This window comes from Myodes glareolus, chromosome 5 (genome assembly GCF_982192425.1).
Source record: "Myodes glareolus chromosome 5, mMyoGla1.1, whole genome shotgun sequence".
NCBI classification, from domain to species: domain Eukaryota; kingdom Metazoa; phylum Chordata; class Mammalia; order Rodentia; family Cricetidae; genus Myodes; species Myodes glareolus.
The window spans coordinates 96,439,028-96,458,759 of record NC_142030.1 but is presented as its reverse complement, the minus strand read 5'-3'; the positions used below and the strand labels follow the sequence as shown (position 1 = coordinate 96,458,759).

At 39.5% G+C, this 19,732-nt stretch overlaps 1 protein-coding gene across 2 annotated transcripts in view; it reads right to left on the bottom strand.

Annotated features, from left to right (window-relative positions):
• Zranb3 (zinc finger RANBP2-type containing 3) overlaps positions 1-19,732 on the bottom strand; it is a 148,442-nt gene that overhangs the window by 95,962 nt on the left and 32,748 nt on the right. For both annotated transcript variants that reach the window (XM_087906571.1, XM_087906572.1), the window contains exon 3: positions 2,817-2,835. In XM_087906571.1, coding sequence (XP_087762697.1) covers positions 2,817-2,835 — 19 coding nt within the window. The remainder of the gene's footprint in view (positions 1-2,816; positions 2,836-19,732) is intronic.

Below are 19,732 nucleotides of genomic sequence, written 5' to 3'. Positions count from 1 at the left end.
TGCTTTTCCAAGTGACTTGAAGTCAGTTTGCTGGTGGCTCACAACTTCCTGTAACTCCAGCTCCAGGGGATCTGACTCCCTCTTCTGGACTCCACAGGCAATGCACTCATGTGCACATAGACATCTCACACAAACACATACACACACACACACACACACACACACACACACTTAAAAGTTAAAATGAAGCCTTTTTAAAAAAAGAAAAAATTGTGCTATATCCATATTATAAAATAAAAGTACTCAGTGACAAAAAGAAAGCAAAGAAAGACTGCTAAGCTAAAAACATGTGGAAAAGCCAAATATATTGGTACATGCCTTTAATCTCAACACTCTGGAGGCAGAGGGAGGATCTCTGTGAGTTCAAGACCAGCTTGGTCTAATATCAAGTTCTGGGTCAGCCCAAGCTACATAGTGAGTCCCTGTTTCAAAAAGACAAAACACAGCAAACAAAAAGGTGTGGAGGAATCTTATGGTGGTTAATATTACTCGCCAACTTGAACTGGTGGTGAGCAAACTAAGAAATCGACCCCTGAGCATGTTTACTGATTATAAATTTATAAATGGGGGATTTTATAGATTAGGTTAATTGAAGTGGCAAGATCTACCCCAAATATGGGAGGTACCATTCTATGGTCTGGGGTCCCACACTGAATAAAAGGAGAAAGTGAACAAACACCAGTACTCATCTCTCTCTGCCCCCGCTGTAGATGCAATGTGACCAGCAGCCTCAAGCTCCTGCGGCCATGCCTTCCCCACTATGAAGAACTGTATCCGCAAACTGTGAGCCAAAAGAAACCACTCCTTCCCTGAGCTGCTTCTGGTGTTTCGTTGTAGCAACAGTAAGTAACTAGCACAGCTCTTAAACACATATCACTATGAGAGTAAAACCAGTCTGAAAAAGATTTATTTGATTCTATTTATATGACAGTTTAGAACAGGAAAAATTATATAGTCATTAGCTACATCACTGAAGGCTGAGGTTTGTTTAGTGGGACTTGGGATTGTGTAGGACACTGAAACCATAGTGTTATACTGTAACAGAGATTCCAAAGCATTGGCCAATGTCCACTGCTAAAAATTTAATAGCTCAAAATGTAAACATAAAATATGCACATATATGTAAAAAAATGAGGTCAGGAGTTTCCAGAATGAACTGCAGAACGCACTTTGTCCAGCAGACCCAACGTCCTCTTCTAGCTTCTTTGGGCTCCAGGCACAAACATGGTGCAAAAACACATATTCAGGCAAAACACTCATACACAAAAGCCACTGGCAATGACACTGGGACTTGTTTCCTCTGCATATGCTGGATTTTTGGGATCCAGTCTGTTCGGATACTCACCTTCAGGGACCTGGAGGGAGTGGGGAGGAACTTGAACTTCCCACAGGGCTGGAAGCCCTGACTGCTCTTAGGGATGAAGAGGGAGGAGGAGGGGGAGGAGGGAGTGGGAGGGTGTTGGGAGGAGGGGCGGAAATGAAAACTTTCATAATTTAATAAACTTTGAAAAAAACACTCATACACATTAAAGTTTTTTTTTTCAAAAGTTTGAAACAATATTATTGAATGGCATTCGGAAGAGGAGAGTGCTGGTCTGTGTAATCTGGAAATGGATGGTACCTGGAAGCATTCAGACACAGGCACCAGGCACAAATTTGGTTCAGACCTACATGCAAACAAACATTCACACAAAAATAAATAAATAAATAAATATTTCAAATATTTGAAATAAGACAAAGCAGTAATCATGAAAAGTGATGTGTAACTGTATAAAACAAGAACAAAGCACTGGGTTGCGGTGGCGCACGCCTTTAATCCCTGCACTTGGGAAGCAGAGGCAGGCAGATCTCTGTGAGTTCGAGGCCAGCATGGTCTACAAAGTGAGTTCAGGAACAGCCAGGGATGTTATACAGGGAAACAATGTCTCAAAAAACAAATAAACAAAAACAACAACAACAAAATAACAAAACAAGAACTCATGGTAGGAAAAGACTTCCAGACTAAGAGTTCATAATGAATTCTGTAAACTGGCTAATATCCACTGAGAACACTGGAGACTCTAAAAGTTAATGGGTGGTTATAAAACTGACCAAATGTTCGTCCTACTCCACGAGAAATTTTGTGTAGTGTGTGTGTGTGTGTTCAAATCTCTATGCCATCAAAGAGAAGGCTAATCTGGTGGCTAGAGTGAGAAAGTCTTCCGGCAGCTCACATACATGAACAACTGATTGGTAGTCCTATTTGGGAAGGAGTGTTGCTAGAGGAAATACATCACTAGGGACGGCTTTGGGTTTTATAACCTGACCACACTTCCTGTGTTTCCTGTGTGCAGATAGAATGAAATCAATCGAGGAGCTTTCTGCTCCTACCACACCTCCCCTACCTGTTCCTATGTCTTTGCTGGTCCTGGTGGAATCTACCCCTTTGAATCCCTATGTCCTCTGAGTTGCCTTGGGTCCTGATACTTTATCACGGCAATGGAAAAGTTACTAAGGCAGGCAAGGTACAAAAGCATACTGTAGCTGTGAACTCTTGCAAGGATGACCTTGTGAAGATTCAGCAGAGTGTTAACTTTGTATTTTATGTGGACAAAACTGGTTGTTTTTGAAAGTTTACACACATACACAAAATTATATGCATTGTACACAGAAGTATTCGAGAGGAAATGGCTATTAAACAAGTAAAATTACTTCTTTTTGTGTTTCCCCCACTACACAGGTATTATATGGTTACATGAGAAAACAGAGGCAGAGAGTCAATACAGAAAACAGAAGACAGTAAATACTAGTTTTAGAGAAGGCTTAAGAGTACTTACTTCATCTGCCACCATACACCTGGAAGAAAGAAAAATAAAATAACAAGTTAATTTCCTAATCATCAAAGCGATGACTATTCAGAGTTCTGATTAAGTAACTCACCACATCACACTTTACAAAAGCTAAAGGTTTACACCAGAGAGGTGTCTGCAACAGCCTGAGAGCACTGGACAGTGGTGATTCCAACTCTCTGGCTATGTCTGTCTATGTGGAGTGTCAGCGCTTCAGATAAGTTATTGCCACTTCTCATCGTGGAGGGACATGCAAATAAGACACTTGAGAAACCAAGCAAAATGACAAGAGATTATGAAGAATGTCTTCTGCCTCCATCCTTAAACCATAAACCTGGCTGTTCCTACAGCTGAGAATGCTGGATTAAAGAACAGTGTGATGGTGCACACCTTTAATTCCGGAACTCTGGAGGCAGAGGCAAGTGGACCTCTGAGTTCAAGGCCAGCCTAATCTACATAGTGAGCTCCAGGACAGCCAGAGCTACATAGTGAGACCAAGTCTCAATTAATTAACTGATGAATTAAACAAGAAAATGAAGGATTTTGTTTTACTTGTTTCTGTAATAAAGTACCCTGACAATTCTAGTACAGGCCATCACAGCACAGAACTCAAGGAGACAAGAACTCAAAACGGCTACATCTCTGTCACAGGCAAGAGCAGAAAGTAACTAACGTATATATGCTTCCTACTCGGCCAGGCTTCCTCTACACCCAGTCCCTCCTGACACAGTCCAGGACCCCAAATTAGGAAACAGTGCTGCCTACTTTCAGGCCGGATCCTCTCACAATAACGAAGGAAGTACAACAAAAGCACACAGTCAGGTCCACAGGCCAACCTGACCTAGACTCACAAAGACTCTTTCCAGGTTATTCTAGATGTATCTAGTTGACAACCCTAGCCATTACACTGACTTAGCAACCACATTTTGGCACAAATCTGAGATCTGATTTTATGTGCTACATCTAAGTATGTGTGCTATAGTTCGGTCTTTGTTGTGATGAATTTGATTTCTATTATTTTGCTAACTTTATCTAGTGTGGAGGAGTGAAGGTATGTGTGTGTATGCACGCACACGTGCATGCACACTTGTGATTTCTATGTGGCCAGAATGGAAGGTCTCTCCAACCTCCTATTTTGAGATAGGTTTTCTCACTGAAACTGGAGCTCATAGACCTGGGTAGGCTAGCTGGTTATTGAGCACCAGGGGAGTCAGCTGTCGCCACCTCTCCAGGGCTAGGATTACAGACATATAACCAACCCCTGGTCTGGTATCAGAACTCAGGTCCTTACGCTTGTGCAGTAAGCACTCCAACAAGTGAGCTATCTCCCCAGCCTATATCTCTGCTGTATTCTTTTTAAAAAACTGATTTCTAGAAGTAAATTTGATCCAGTGTGAAGTGAGCACTGGGCTCATAAACTGAGATTCTAAGTAGAAGAAATAGAGAGAAAAAAGAGCACAGCAAACATGGTCAGGATAACCAGTGACCAGTTTCAGTCAGCAAGTGCACCATGAGGACAAAAATAATCCCAGCTAAGGAAAGTTAAAATACAAGTAATTTAGTAGAAATTGGTTTACTACACTTTTTAGAGAAAGTAGAAAACTAAGAAGTAACACGGCATTTTCCCAGAGAGATTCATGAATTTTAAAATCTAAACCAAAGGTTGGGGAGATGCTCACCATGCAGGTGTGAGGATCTGAGTCCAGTCTACAAAATACACATAAAATCTGGGCATGCTGGCGCTCACTAATCCCAGCATGAAAAAAGTAGAGACAAGTAGATTTTTGGGGCTCACTGGCCAGTCAAGCTAACCAAAATGGTAAACTCTGAGTTGAGTAAGAGATCCTGTCTCAAAAATAAGGTATCAAGCAATACAGAAAGATAGTCGATGTCCATCTCTAATCTCTATAAGTAAATAAGAAAATAAAATCCAACTGAAATTAATCAAACATGTCTCTTGAGGAGTATATTATTTATTCCGAGTCTATTGTGTAGATATCACTGTGCTGGGGAGATGGTGAACTTCAGTCTTTCCCTTATGTTGTGTGATATTTTTATTGTGTTTTGACCAATAAAGCTTGCTTGGAGTCAGAGGGTGGAGCCAGCCACTAGTGGACCAAAATTAACCATAGAAGTGTGGAGGACTGCACACAGAGAGGAGACGGGAAGTAGTAGGGTGGGGCTGAGCGAGGACCTCAGCCCTTTTGGGTCAGAGGAACAGAAGAGGTAGAAAGGGACGGGTGGCTGCTCCCTGCTTCTCTGATCTTTCAGGTTCATACCTGGATATCTGACTCCCAATTTTTTATTGAGAAAGATTAATTAGATTAACGCTTCACCCTTAAGTACAGTGATTGGAAAGGAAAAAAAAATACTTGATTTAGGTGGCAGTATATCCTCTTTAAAACCTAAAACAAGTGAGGCATAATAGAGAATAGGGAATGAAGGAAGGGAAAAGTCATGAAGAAGTCTAAAGGAGGAGTGCTTTAACAGGGATTAGAAGTGCAAAGGCCCAAGACATGCCCGACCATACTACAAAAGCATTTGTTTAACTATGTTCATAGCAGCACTATTCGTAACAGCCAGAACCTGGAAACAACCTAGATGCCCCTCAATGGAAGAATGGATAAAGAAGGTGTGGTACATATACACATTAGAGTACTACTCAGTGGTAAAAAAACAATGACATCTTGAATTTTGCATGCAAATGGATGGAAATAGAAAACACTATCCTGAGTGAGATAACCCAGACCCAAAAATATGAATATGGTATGTACTCACTCATTAGTGGATTCTAGCCATAAACAAAGGACATTGTGCCTATAGTTTGTGATCCTAGAGAAGCTAAGTAATAAGCTGAACCCAAAGAAAAACATATATAGATTCTCCTGGAAATTGGAAGCAGACAAGATTGCTGGGCAAAAGTTGGGAGCATGGGGGTAGGGGTGGAGCGGGAGGAAGGGGAGAGGAAGAGAGATGGGAGAAAGGAAGGGTTGGGGAGAGTTTGGGGGAGTGGGATGGTTGAGATGGAGGAAGGACGGATACGGGAGCAGGGAAGGAGATATCTTAATTGAGGGAGCCATTTTGGGGTTGGCAAAAGGCTTAGCCCTGGAGGAGTTCCCAGGAGTCCACAGGGATGATCCCAGCTAGGACCCTGGGCAGTGGAGGAGAAGGTGCCTGAACTGGCCTTGTCCCGTAGTCAGACTGATGACTGTCTTCAGTATCATCATAGAACCTTCATCTGGAAATAGATAGAGATAGAGACAGAGACCCACATCAGAGCACTGACTGAGCTCCCAAGGTCCAGTTGAAGAGCAGAAGGAGGGAGACTATGAGCAAGGAAGTCAGGACCATGAGGGGTTGGTCGGCCCACTGAGACAGTATGCCTGATCTAATGGGAGCTCACCAAATCCAGCTGGACTGGGACTGAATGAGCATGGGGTCAAACTGGACCCTCTGAATGTGGCTGACAATTGGGGCAGACTGAGAACCAAATGATAATGCCACTGGGATTTGTCTCTACAGCATGTACTGGCTTTTTGGAATCCTATTCTATTTGGATGCATACCTTCCTAAGCCTGGATGTAGGGGAGAGGGCCTTGGACTAAGCATTTAAATATATGAGCTGATGGGGACCATTCTTATTCAAACCAGCACAATTGGCAGCCTGATGTTACCAAGAGTCTGGGGCCTCTCAGTTTCTGTCCTACTTGCCACCCATGTGTGGGAAACAAAGATTCTCCCTGTTTGTTCATCTTTTGCCCACTCATTCAGTCCCAGTCCAGTGGGTTAAGATAACCAACCTGACAACCCCTCAGAGTGCCATATCAGATGTGGAAAATACAGCTGAAATAGGTAATTTTCTACTGTGAGACAAAATACTCAATTAAAACCACATAGGGGAAGAGGAGTTTATCTTGGCTCACAGTTTTAGGGGACAGTCCACGATGGTGGGAAAGACATGGAGGCAGGAGCATGAGGTAGATGCTCATAGTGAGTACAGTCAGCAAGCAGAGAGATGAATATAGCACGCAGCTTGCCTTCTCCTTTGCATTTTAAGGCCCCGGATCATGGAATGTTTTGCCCAAATTCAACTGGGTCTACCCTCCTCTGTGACGTCTTCTTGGAAACCCTCACAGACACCTGAAGAGGTGTGTCTCTTAGGTGATTCTAAATACAGCTAACTGGACAAGCAAGAGTTCCCAACACAACAGTTCTTACAATTTTTCACTTTATTAGAACCTTCCTATCATGTTTGATGGAAACTGAAGTCTACTTTGTAAAGGGGGCAAGCTGCCAATAATTATAGTCACTCAGAGAAATGCAAACAACTCGTTTCTTTATTGAAAAATGGCAGATACAACTCCAGTTGTAAAAAAAAAAAAGCAAAACAAAACAAAACAACAACAACAAAAAAACAACCTTCCTGGCTTAAAACTACCCATTGTGGGGGCTAGAAAGATGGCTCAGTGGTTAAGAGCACTGGCTGCTCTTCCAGAGAACATGGGTTCAATTCCCAGGACTCATATGGCAGCTCACATCTGTCTGTGACTCCAGTTCCAGGGCTTCTGACACCCTCACACAGACAAGCATGCAGGCATACACCAATGATCATAAAATAAAGAAATAAACTATTTAAAAACAAAAACAACAAAACAATCCTATCTGCTGCAGGAACTCCTTCAGCCTGTAGACTTTAAGATACTAGCCCACTTAGGTGTGGCCTCTTACTATAAAGGCCAAAGTAAAGCGCATTCCTGTTCCCCGTTCATGCAGAGGACTGTAAATCTACCCCTAAATAAATAGCCCTTTACTGTACTCAATTCTGAGCTAGTGTGGGATCATTTTTTAGCATCCATCTTCGCCTTTCCACTGTGTTTGCCAAACAGCAGGTATGCCAACAGACCCACAATTCTATTGATTTCACAAGCAACTTGGTTTTCCACTATTTAAAAAGAAATTGAAATAAATTCATTGTTAATTGGTTGCATTGTAATTTATCCAGCTTGACTGCAGATATTAAAAAGCCACTTTGCATTTTACTGAGCTGTTTCCAAAGCCTAAGGCTCCTCACACTCATCATCCACTTACAGTATCAGCACAGACCCCAGTGTGCGCAGCAGACATATCTTATGGTGCACATGTTCAGCTATCTTTAAATTCAAAGTCAGATACAGACAGGAAACAGAAAAGTGAACAGCATTATACTTTCTGAGAATCATTTTATATACTATCCAGTTTTCTATTGAAAGATACATTTAGCTAAGTGATTTATATCTAATTTGAAGCTTTTCAATATCTTGACACAAGAAATAACTTTTCTATCATCACCATATCTCTTTTCAATAAATTACATCTATACAAAGAAAACAGACTCTACAAGAGCATACTGTACTTCTACCTAAGATTCTATGAAGGGTACAGACATAAAACGCGCACTCTTCCTCTGTGGGGAATCCTAAATACTCTGAGCTTGCTACCTGAGAACAAGATATGCTTATCAGTTATCACATAAACTTGAGCCTCAGAAGTAGGCTATTGTTGCAGAGAAACAATATTGTTGCAGAGAAGACCAATTTTTGGTCTTCTAGGTACTCATATAAAATCATTCCAATAGTAGGAATCAATTCCAAATTTTGTGTGTGTGTGTGCGTGTGTGTGTGTAGATATGTGCATGCACATATCCACACTCATGCACAAGCATGTTCTTAAAATATTTTATCAATTTTAACACAGTAACACAGGTTTTATAAATGGGGTAATATTGTCACCCCTTTAAGGTCAAGTGGAAATTTTAGAAAGGGGTGGAAAGAATGTGAGAGCCGAAGGAGGGAAACTCACATGAAACTGTCTTCTGGACACAACATGGCCACTGTACTATTAACTCACAGCAGCTGTGGCTTGACTCTGTCCTTATCCCAAGACTCTTCCAAATTCTTGTGTAGCTTTCTAGACATATCATCTATGCATATAAGTTACTATATATCACAAAGAGCTTATCAGCTACTACAACTTCCCTAATTTAGTATAAAATCTGAAATATAAAAAAAATCTGAAATATATAAAAATACCTAAAACAATATTGCAACATCACAAAAACTAAGATAAAGAAAATTCTGATTGAAATAAAAATGCTCTGTGTTTCCCATTGCTTTAGGAAATGGAAGTATGCCCTGTCCCCCCAGCTTCAGCTCTTCTGAGCTTGGCCTCTTTGAGGTCTTGGACAGAAGCACCAATCTCGGGAAAGTGTGGATGAACTTCCTTATCTTGGTTCTACTTGGAGCTCCTTTTTCTGCTTCCTCACACCCTCAGTGGTGCTCGGTCCTAGTCACGTTCCCTTCTATTTACCTCACAGCCAAGCTAGCATGCATTCTCATATGTCTAAGACCCATCTATGTGCAAGTCCTAAACTAGTAATTACAAAATCAATATAGATGCAGATACACATTTAAAAACCTGCATGGGGCCTGGGAGATGGCTCAGTGGGTAAAGTGCTTGACATGTAAGCCTGAGGACATGACTGGATCTCCAGACATACATAATGTTGGTCAGGGTAGCCCTAAACTGGAGTCCCACTACTCCTCGGGAGGGATGGGAGGCAGAGACAGGCCACCCCCACCACAGAAGCTTGCAAGTCAGACAACCTGGCACATGCAGTGGTGAACATAAGATACAATGTCCCAAACAAGGTGTAAGTGAGGATGGACACCCAAGGTTGTCTTGTGATTACCACGTTAATGTCCTTACACACATACATATACACTCTTCTGGGGCATGCTTTCTTAACCTAGATACTCTGAAGTAATAATTATGACACAGAATGGATACTGATTATTTGACAAAGAAATGATTTAGATTTAAAAAGTTGTAAAGAATTACTTGAACAACTGAGTCGAGATTCTTACTCTTTTCTCAGGAATTTCTATATTGAAAACTATGAACTCTAGCTTTTATCTTGCTTGCATATCAAATTAGTTGCTGCATTTCTGGAAAAGCTCAAGGAATACTCTTATTTTCAAGCCTATAATTATGAATACCTGGCTAAGTCCCTTTTTGGATAAAATTACTTACTTATTTATTTATTTATTTATTTGTATGTGTATGGGTGCTTTGCCTGCATGTGTATCTGTATCTAGGTTAAGAAAGCATGCCCCAAAAGAGTGTATACATATGTGTGAAGCTAAGTCCTGTTTGACATAAACCAATAAGCTATGTCGTCTTGCCCAAGAATATCAGCAATGGTTGCACAGGAGTAGCAGAGAATGGTAGCTTCAGACTTAGCTATTATAACTGAAAGAGAAAAAAAAATAGTTTTTAGACACTCTTTCAATCATACTGCTGACCAAAAACTAAAATCAAACTCAAAATGGCTCAATTGCTAATGAGACTTCATTATTTATATATAAAAGGAACAAGAGTGGGATAGGTCAAAGTTCATTAATTCTAGAAGCTTTGTTGGCTAGTTTTAACTGTCAAATTGATACAACCTAGAATCATATGGGAAGAGAACCTTAATGAGGAACTGTCTAGATCAGGTTGGCCTGTGCACATATCTGTCTGTAGAGGACTGTCTTCATTGTTAATTGATATAGGAAAACCCAGACCATGGTGGGCAGCACCATTCCTTAAACTGGATCCTAAGCTGTAGAAAAGTAAAGAAAGCTAGCAGCAAATACAAACAAGACACTTCGTTTTGCTCTTGACCGTGGATGTGACCCGACTAGTTCCTTGAGGACTTGCCTTGAATGCCCCATATGAGGAACTGTAACCTGTGATTGAAATCCAAATAAAGCCGTCCTGCACTAAGTTGCTTTTGGGCAGTGTGTGTTATCACAGGAGACATACAACTGGAATGGAAGTCTTTCATCTCATCCCTCTAGCCTACTGGTCCTGACACGTCCTCATCCGTCAACCTCAGGAGCACATGGAAGGCGCACCCACACAATCCTAAAGGAGAGGAAGAGCTGAAGCAAATGGCTACCAGCTAAAACCTTGAAAAACAAGTTAAAATAGCATTTAGGGTTTCTGTTCATCTTGGCCCTTTGTTCATTTAGAGCTTTTACCATTATTAGTCAAGTACAGGAAAGATGTAAAAGCTTCTGATGATTTCTGAATAAATGAAGATATGCAGGGTAAGGCAAAGTGTATGTCCTGAAAAGCTAATGATTTTTTTTAAAGAATTGCCTCTTCTGTTTATTAGCTTTAAAAAAATTAAATTTGTCCTTAATGCTTGGTAATATCATGAAAATATTATGTTTCATTAGTCTGACCTCACTAGCACCAAAACGCCATGTAGCTTTTACCAATAAAGAACAGAAAAGGAACTAGTCTCTGTCCTACCAGACAGCTGGGGGAAGAAGATGTACTTCACCTGTTTTGAGAAGACATACAAAAATTCCCACCACGGGGTAGGAGACATGCCACAGTGGGTCTTGCAGAGGACCCAGTTTTAGCTCTCAGAACCCATATGGTAGACCACAATCATCTGTAAGTCTAGTTTCAGGGAATCTCATACCTTCTTCTGACTTCTATAGGTACTAGGTACACATGTGGTGTGTGTGTGTGTGTGTGTGTGTGTGTGTGTGTGTGTGTGTATAGGCACTACATTCATACACATAAAACAAATACATCTTTAAAAAATCCTTCTGAGCTCATATTAGCTTTTACATAATTAGCTACTCTTATTTATAAAACTTTAAGTAAAAAAGTTGACTATCCCTGTAACAATTCATAGAGAATTTTTATAGCCCAATTAGACAGTAACATTTATTTGAATGTTATAGAGTTAAAAAGAAAAATATAACTACATAAACTATTAAGGCCAGTGAGACAGCTCGATGGTCAAAGGCCCTTGTAACAGAGCCTGACAGCCGGAGTCAGATTCTCAGGTCCCACACAGTGGAAGGCGACCCAACTCCACCAAGCTGTCCTCTAATGAGCATGTTCCCGCTCAGCCACACCCCCAAAAATGTAAAGACAATTTTAAATAAAAAGTAGCTGAGATATGCTTGACTGAGTCTATGGAATTTACCTAAGTAAACCAAAACAACTTACAGTATTATAACTGCTTCACTAGTAAAGACAGACAAATAACTTCAACTTCATGGACAGATAGAAGGATGAGGCTGACAGTGTTGGTAAAAATCAAGGGCCTCTCAGACTATAATGGGGTCACTAAGCTTTCTGACTCTGGACACAATGTGACCAGCCTCATGCCCCTGTCACCATATTTCCCTTCCAGGACAGATTGTACCCTCAAACTGTAAATCAAAATAAGCTTTCCATCTGTAAGTTGCTTCTGTCATGTAAAGTAACTCATATAAGAGAATAGATTTCATATTATGTATATATATATATATATATATATATATATATATATATATATATGAAACTGAATATGGGTTGTTGCACATAAGTGCAGGTACCTGCAGAGCCCAGAAGAGGGCATCAGATCCTTTGGAGGCACTCAAACTAGACACTGGAAACAGAACTCAGGTTTTCTGGAAGAGCAGCACACATTCTTTACCACTGAGCAATCTCTCCAAGTCTGTTCAGCACCACTTAATGTCTGTGTTGTCCTTGGAAATAGTTCTTAAACGTAAGACTCAAATAAACGCAGTAACAACATGAACAAGAAAGCTCCTGGTGATGTTCACTAAAGACTAATTAGCCAAGGATGATGTCCAACTTTCAATCCTCCAGCCTCTACCTCCTGAGTGCTTGTATTCAGTCATGATCACCACACTCAATTTATGCACTACTGGAGAATGGGGATCAAACTGAGTGTGTTATGCATGTTAGGAAAGCATCTGCTGGTATGGAGCATGAGCTGTATACCTAGCCCAAGATACTTCTTTTACTTTTCCCTGGAGTAACCGTAAAATGACATGAAAGCATCTATGCCTTTTTTCTATATGTGAATAACTCCCAGGTTTTCATAGTTCAGAAAGGTCCAATATAGCAATGGTGGATTCAGAAGTTAAATAACTTAAGTTAAATAACTTCTGAATCATTCTATCTGAGCCCCTCCTTTTGCCTTATTATTTTCTCAATTAAAACATACTTAAAATGCTTCGGGATACAGTACCATCATTGAAGCAGTAAATTAATCTCTTTATCTAGCTTTGATACATTTTCCTCATATTCACGGTATCCAAATTATCCAGTAAAATCTCAGGCTTAAATCGAGGAATAATAAAAAAAAAATCACTCCGACCAGAGAAGAATGAATATCATACACATCATTGTAATTTCCTCTCATTATTAATGCCCTATTATTATTCTGTCAAAGGAAGATACAAAGAGAAGAAACCACAATCCTTTGTTCCACCGGAGAATGGTATTTGCTTTTTTGATTAAAAAAAATACATTTTGTCACAGTGCTTGTCATTTAAAATCTCAAAAAGAAAGTAAAGGTCTAAAAAAACGAGCACTGAACAAAAGCCAAAGAACTGCTCTGCTTCCAACACTTGCTATAGCTCCTCAAAAAGAAAACCTTGTAACGATGTAATTAACTGTAAAGGGCTGATCTAGACTGCTGACAAGCCTTCTGGAGCACTAACTTTGAAAACAACTTCAAGGAATCGTGTTGATTTGATTCACACTAACCTGACAGTAGATGTAAGAATTACAAAAAAAAAAAAAAAAAGAAAAGAAAAAAATAAAATAAAAATTCCAACAGACAAGTCTTCTGTTGATTTGTCTCAAAGAGTAATCTAAAACCCTGGCTTTCGACTTTTTCTGCCTTCCTTGCTCATGCAGACCTCATCAGTGATGTGGCATTCCTCACGAAATGAAGCTATCCTTCACAGAAAGGGGGATGTATGAGAGAGATGATGTAATGAATGGGGAGAAGGTCAGGATACATGAAGATTTCAAATGTCCTCCCTTAACTTGACTCAGAATTCCTATCACATTGTATTACATACGCAGCCACACAAACAAGTCTACACTTCAGTGATAACTTTAAATTCTGCTGAATATATATATATATATATTTATATATGTGTGTGTATGTATATATATGTATGGTGTTGAATTTAAATAAATTATACTTCTTGTAAAAATCAGATTTTCAGAAGCACATTGAATTTAGTATTGTATTTTGCATTAATATTTTATGATATAATTAATCCAATATTAACTATAATTCAATAGAGCTGTACTACCCAATAGGGTAGTCACTAGTTATTCACGATTAATTTTAAATCCAAATTAAGTGAAATGAAAAATTTAGCCACCCGTCATGCTCTGTAAGCACAGTAGCCATTAGGTGCCACATTAGACATCAAAACAAGTCGTCACTACAAAAAGCTGTAATTCAGAGGAGGACTGAAAATGATTATGGAGGCTGACATTCCCATTAAGAGTGAAATTTCTCCATGGTTCCCATCATCACTCCCGGGTAACTCATACATAGACTATTCTTTTGTTATGCTACAAATAAGAATGACTGGTAACACTGGTTAGATCTTTAGAAACAAAATGTAATGTTAAACAGTATACATGTAAGATAGGTTTGGCAGTAAATTCCTAAGTCAGTATCTTTGTGATAATAAACCATTTAAGACTAAAAATAAGTCTAAAATTATGAGGCTAAAATGGGAAACACTGTAACTGCACTAAGAAATAGTAGGTTCCTAGGTGCTAGGGATGATGAATTAGTTTTAAGGCATAAAACTGTTCAAATATAGCTTCTGCTTTTCTGGCAGAGAAACCTGAAATACACAGAAGCTAGTTCCTGCACTCAAAATAACCCCTAGACATCAGTGCATACCTCAAAACAGCAGGATTTAAACTTTTGAAATCTATGAACCATTCAGCAGGTTCTCCATTCAAAGTGAAAATTCAGTGAACATTCTTATCCTGGAAGATATTAAATTTCAACAAAAAGGTTTCTGGATTCTAGAGAAAGGGGATGGAGTGGCACTAATTTCAAAGAACATTCAATGGGAATAACAAGTGAATAGGACATAAAAAACTCAAAGTGATTTAAATGGAATTTAAGTAGAATAACAGTATTTTGCTTTATTTATTTATATGTATTTCACATATTTGAACAACTATCATATCTATGAATCTATTATCTATTTATCTATCATCTTATAACTATATATCAATTCCAGCATTTACTTATCAATTATCTACCTTTTATTTATATATCTATCATTTATCAGTCTATTCTATTTATTATCTACTTTATATCTATGTATCTATCATCTATCTTCCATCTTATCATTTATCTAACATTGTGTGCCAATAATAAACATTTTGATGACAAGATAAAACCAAAACAGGACTGATAGTTTTCCCAACATATCTGCTCGCTTAGGAGCCTTATGAACTTCTCCTTCCTGTAAATAAATCCTTTAAAGACTTGTTCCCAGGGTTCAGGATACAGCTTGGTGGTAGAGTGATTGCTAAGCGTATGTGGGACGTAGGGTTCAGTTGCCAGTGCTGCAAAAACAAACAAGCGCATGCGTGTGTGCACAGGCTTACACACACACACACACACACACACACACACATTCGTGTGCGCATGCACACACACACACACACACAAATTTGTTCCCTAGACAGCAATAAGTTGTAGCAATAAAGTTGCTACAACAATAAAGTTGTAGCAATAATCTACTGCTACAATTTTATATAAATAATACATACACTCAGTCATAGTAAAAGCACCCTATTTTCAAGTAGCTTTCATACTAAAATCCTCTTCCTTTAACTACCTTTTGTCCAATCTATACTAAACCAGTCTTAACAAGTCTCTCACCAGAGGAAACTAATCCAAACATTATTGGAGTCAAAGCACTTTATGTTAAACTGACATAAGCCTGAGATGTGTTTTGAAAAAAGCACCAGTGATGGGGGGAAAATGAGAGGTCTACTGGGTTGGAAAGTTGCTGAGAATGGAGACAGGTCTAAGAATGATCACTATTACACCAGATGAGGAGGCACATGCCTTTAATCATTGCACACGCAAGGTAGAGGCAGGAGGATCTCTGTAAGGTCAAGACTAGCTTGGTTTGCATAGTAAATTTCAGGACATCCAGGAATGTGTATAGAGATCCTGCCTCAAAAAACAAAACAAATCAACAAAAAATGCTCACTATGTTACTTCCATTCTGTTTCAAACGTGTAAATTATTTTAAAGCAATATCTAATATTTCAAAAAGAAAAAGTTTTACTTTACATAGCCAGTTATTGCTACTCTTCCTCCCTTTTTCTACAAAAATTATCAGACAAATTATTAGTTTGAGAACTAAATTTAATTTGAAGATAATCAAGTACTTTGATCTTAGAAAGGAAAGTTTCAGATTTATTCATCTACAAAATCATGAAAAGAATATTTAAATGTTGGGTCTATAGAAGATGCAAATTGCTGGAGGTGGTGGTGCACGCCAATATCTCAGGACTCAGAAGGCGGCAGTGAGTGCAGTTCAAGGCCAGCCTGGTCCACACAGTGAGTTCAAGGACAGCCAGAGCTACAGAGAACCTGCCTTGAAAAATAGAAGCGATGAGATGTAAACATATGCAATGATCATAATTTCAAAAAGTGAAAAGGACTCCTGCGTGCTTGCGCGCGCGCACACACACACACACACACACACACACACACACACACACACGGCTGAATCATAGTCTCCAGGATGAGCTACAGTCATTTCCAACTGACAGATAGGGTCAGTTCTTAAAATTGAGTTTTTGTTAGTTTACATGAATTTATCCAAAACAGGGTTTTTCAAAAACAGTTTTTAATTGTAAAGAAAGGCTTTATGCCTCCAAAAAGCTGAGAGAATGCTGAGAGTTGACTCCCTACCTGCTACTGAACAGCCCAGAAGCCCTTGAGTAACTTCAGAGCCCGGCTATAGCAACTAGAGTGGCTGATGAAGCTAGAGATACAAGCCATGTTGCTTTCCTGAAAACAGAGTGTGCAAAAGGTCATATGTCTTGCAATGGGGGTTGCTTAGATCCTAGTGTGATTCTGGAATTAAGATTTAAAAATCTAAATATAAAAAAGAAATCAGAACATGTCATGAAAATTCTTAGGAAAAAGAACCCGAGAAACCTAGCAAAGATGGAAGGATCATATGACTTGGCAATAACTGGATGAAACCAAAAAGCAGCTTCGCTCTAAGTTACAAGGCATATGTTACCTCTGAATCAACTCTTGACATTGGAATGGGTCACCTGCCTAGTTTACATGAATTTGTTTCAAGAAATGTTGACCAGTCCTTCTAAAGAGCATACGCGTATCAAGGGTGACTCGACACAACACTGAAAGCCTAATATGTACTTATCAGTTACCAGGGCCTTTCTTTTAATTAATATTTTAGAGGACAAACAAAGTTGTCAAACGGGAACCTGTCTTGACGTGTTGGGCCATTGGCCCTGTGTGCATACACACACAAACACGTATGTGAGATCGATGGCATACAAAGCTTCTCTCTGCTATTTAGAAGCACTTGGAGTTTGAGCAGATATCGAGAACTAAAAATAGTCTCAGTCTAGGGCACATACTATCTCCAAGAAAAACAAAACTCAGAGTGGAAGAAAGAATTTTAGTTCACAGAAAAGCACGAGTATGGAACTGAATTTGTTAAGAATTGTAATGGGAAACTAGTTCCTAAGGTATGGCAGAGAGTCTATAACTGCAAAAATGGTCAAATCTTTGAAAGAAGGACACCCAGGCAAAACACCTTAGATACAAAACTCGTTGGTTCCAGGGTCACCTTCAAGTTCACATATTTCTGCCACTGGTTCTTACGACAAGTTAACAAAACATGCATCCAGGACTGTAAGTCTGAGTCATACACAAGGGCAGTCAGCTTCAAATACATATTTAGCTTCATATTCTGAAAACTGCCCATTCCACCGACAGTAAAAAATGCTAGAAATGCTAAATGTCCTCACAGTATTTGTTGCTAAACTCTTTCTGAAATCTTCAATTTGATTACCTAACAATAATGATAATGATGATAACTGTGTATAAACCTGAAAGCTTGGACCTTTAAAAGGTTCTCATCCAAACATTCCTAGGCATAGCACGATGGCTGTCCTAGTTTGCTTTACTGCTGTTAGAAACACTACAGTCAGCCGGGCGGTGGTGGCGCACACCTTTAGCCCCAGCACTTGGGAGACAGAGGCAGGCGAATCTCTGTGAGTTCGAAGCCAGCCTGGTCTACAAGAGCTAGTTCCAGGACAGGCTCCAAAGCCACAGAGAACCCTGTCTTGAAAAAACAAAACAAAACAAAACAAACAACAACAACAACAAAAAACCGAAAAAAAAAAAAACCAAAAAAAGAAAAAAAAAAGAATCACTACAGTCAAAAGAAATCTGGGGAGGAAAGAATTTATTTCATCGTCCACTTCCAGGTCACAGTCCATTGCTAAGGGAAATGAGGGAAAGAATTTGGTAGTAAGAAGCTGAGGCTGTGGAGGAATGTTTCTCACCAGCTTGTTCCCCATGGCTTGCTCAGGACCAACTGCAGAGGAGCATCAATACCCACAATGGGCAAGGCTATCTCACATCAATTATTATTCAAGAAAATGCCTCACAGACCTATATACAGGCCAGTGATGAAACATTTTCTCACTTGAGGTTCCCTCTTCCCAGCTTGTGTCAAGTTGACAAAACAAAACAAAACAAAACAAAAAAAACCCTGCAAAATGGCTCAGTGGGTAAACATGTTTGTCATTAAGCCCAGCATCTACATAATAGAAGAGAACTGACTTACAAGTTGTCCTCTGACCTCCACAAGCACACTTTGGCACATGTATACCCTCCCTCGAATAAATAAAATAAAAGTTACAGTTTGGATGATCTCATCCTAAAAAGAAATTCCTATATGAAGAAAAACATAAATTGAAAAAAGAATCTGTGTATGATACACATACATGAGGACAGGAGGCAGATGTACCACAACACACATGTAGAGGTCACAGAACAACTTCATAGAGTAGATTTTCTTTTCCCTCATGTGGGTCCTAGGGACTGAACTCAGGTTCGTTAGGCTTGATAGTCAGCATTTTTAGCTGTAGAGCCATCTTATCAGCCCCCTGGTGCAATTTTAAGCAAACACAATCAAGACGTTAGTAAGGAAATAATCATATAAGAATATGTATTCTATTGCACCAAAATAATAACTGACATGAAAAATAACTTAGAGTTATACAAGAGATATCCTGCAAATATAACTGATCATCTAAATTAGATATTTGAAGAGGGACATCAGTTAAATGCTGAGGACTAAGAAGAATCAGGTGAAGAAACTGAAAACCAGGACATGAAGAAATGAATAAGCATTATGAGTAAAAATGCTTTAGATGTGCGTCAGGCGTGACAGCAATCCTAAATTCATATGCAAAGGCTCTGCAGCAGCAGTTTTAGAGACTTACTAAAATAGAGGCAGTGTAGTGTGGGTGAAGTAACAGGGAACTGTGAGTTAAGAATATGTAGTTAGGGATGAGGATGGTCAGTGAGGCAAGTGCTCTCCCCACAAGCCTGAAGACCTGAGTCTGATGCCCCAGAATTCATGAAACAAAATGAAACAAAACAAAACAAAATAGCTATAGCTGTGCATGTCTATAATCTCAGCACTAGGGAGGCAAAAACAAAGGATCACTGGGATTCAACAGTCAGACACTCTAGCCGAATTGGCAAGGTTCAGTGAGAGAGACTGGTGCGGGAGAATTGTCTGTAATCCGTCAATTATATTTTAAATAAATGCTGATTGTCCAGGCAGGAAGTATAGGCGGGAAAACCAGACAGGAAGTAGAGGTGATGCAATGAGAACAGAAGAATTCTCCTGTGCAGACCACCAAAGAGGCAGGATGTAACCTGCCCAGCTGAGAAAGGTACTGAGCCGTGTGGCTAACATAGATAAGGATAATGGAATAACACA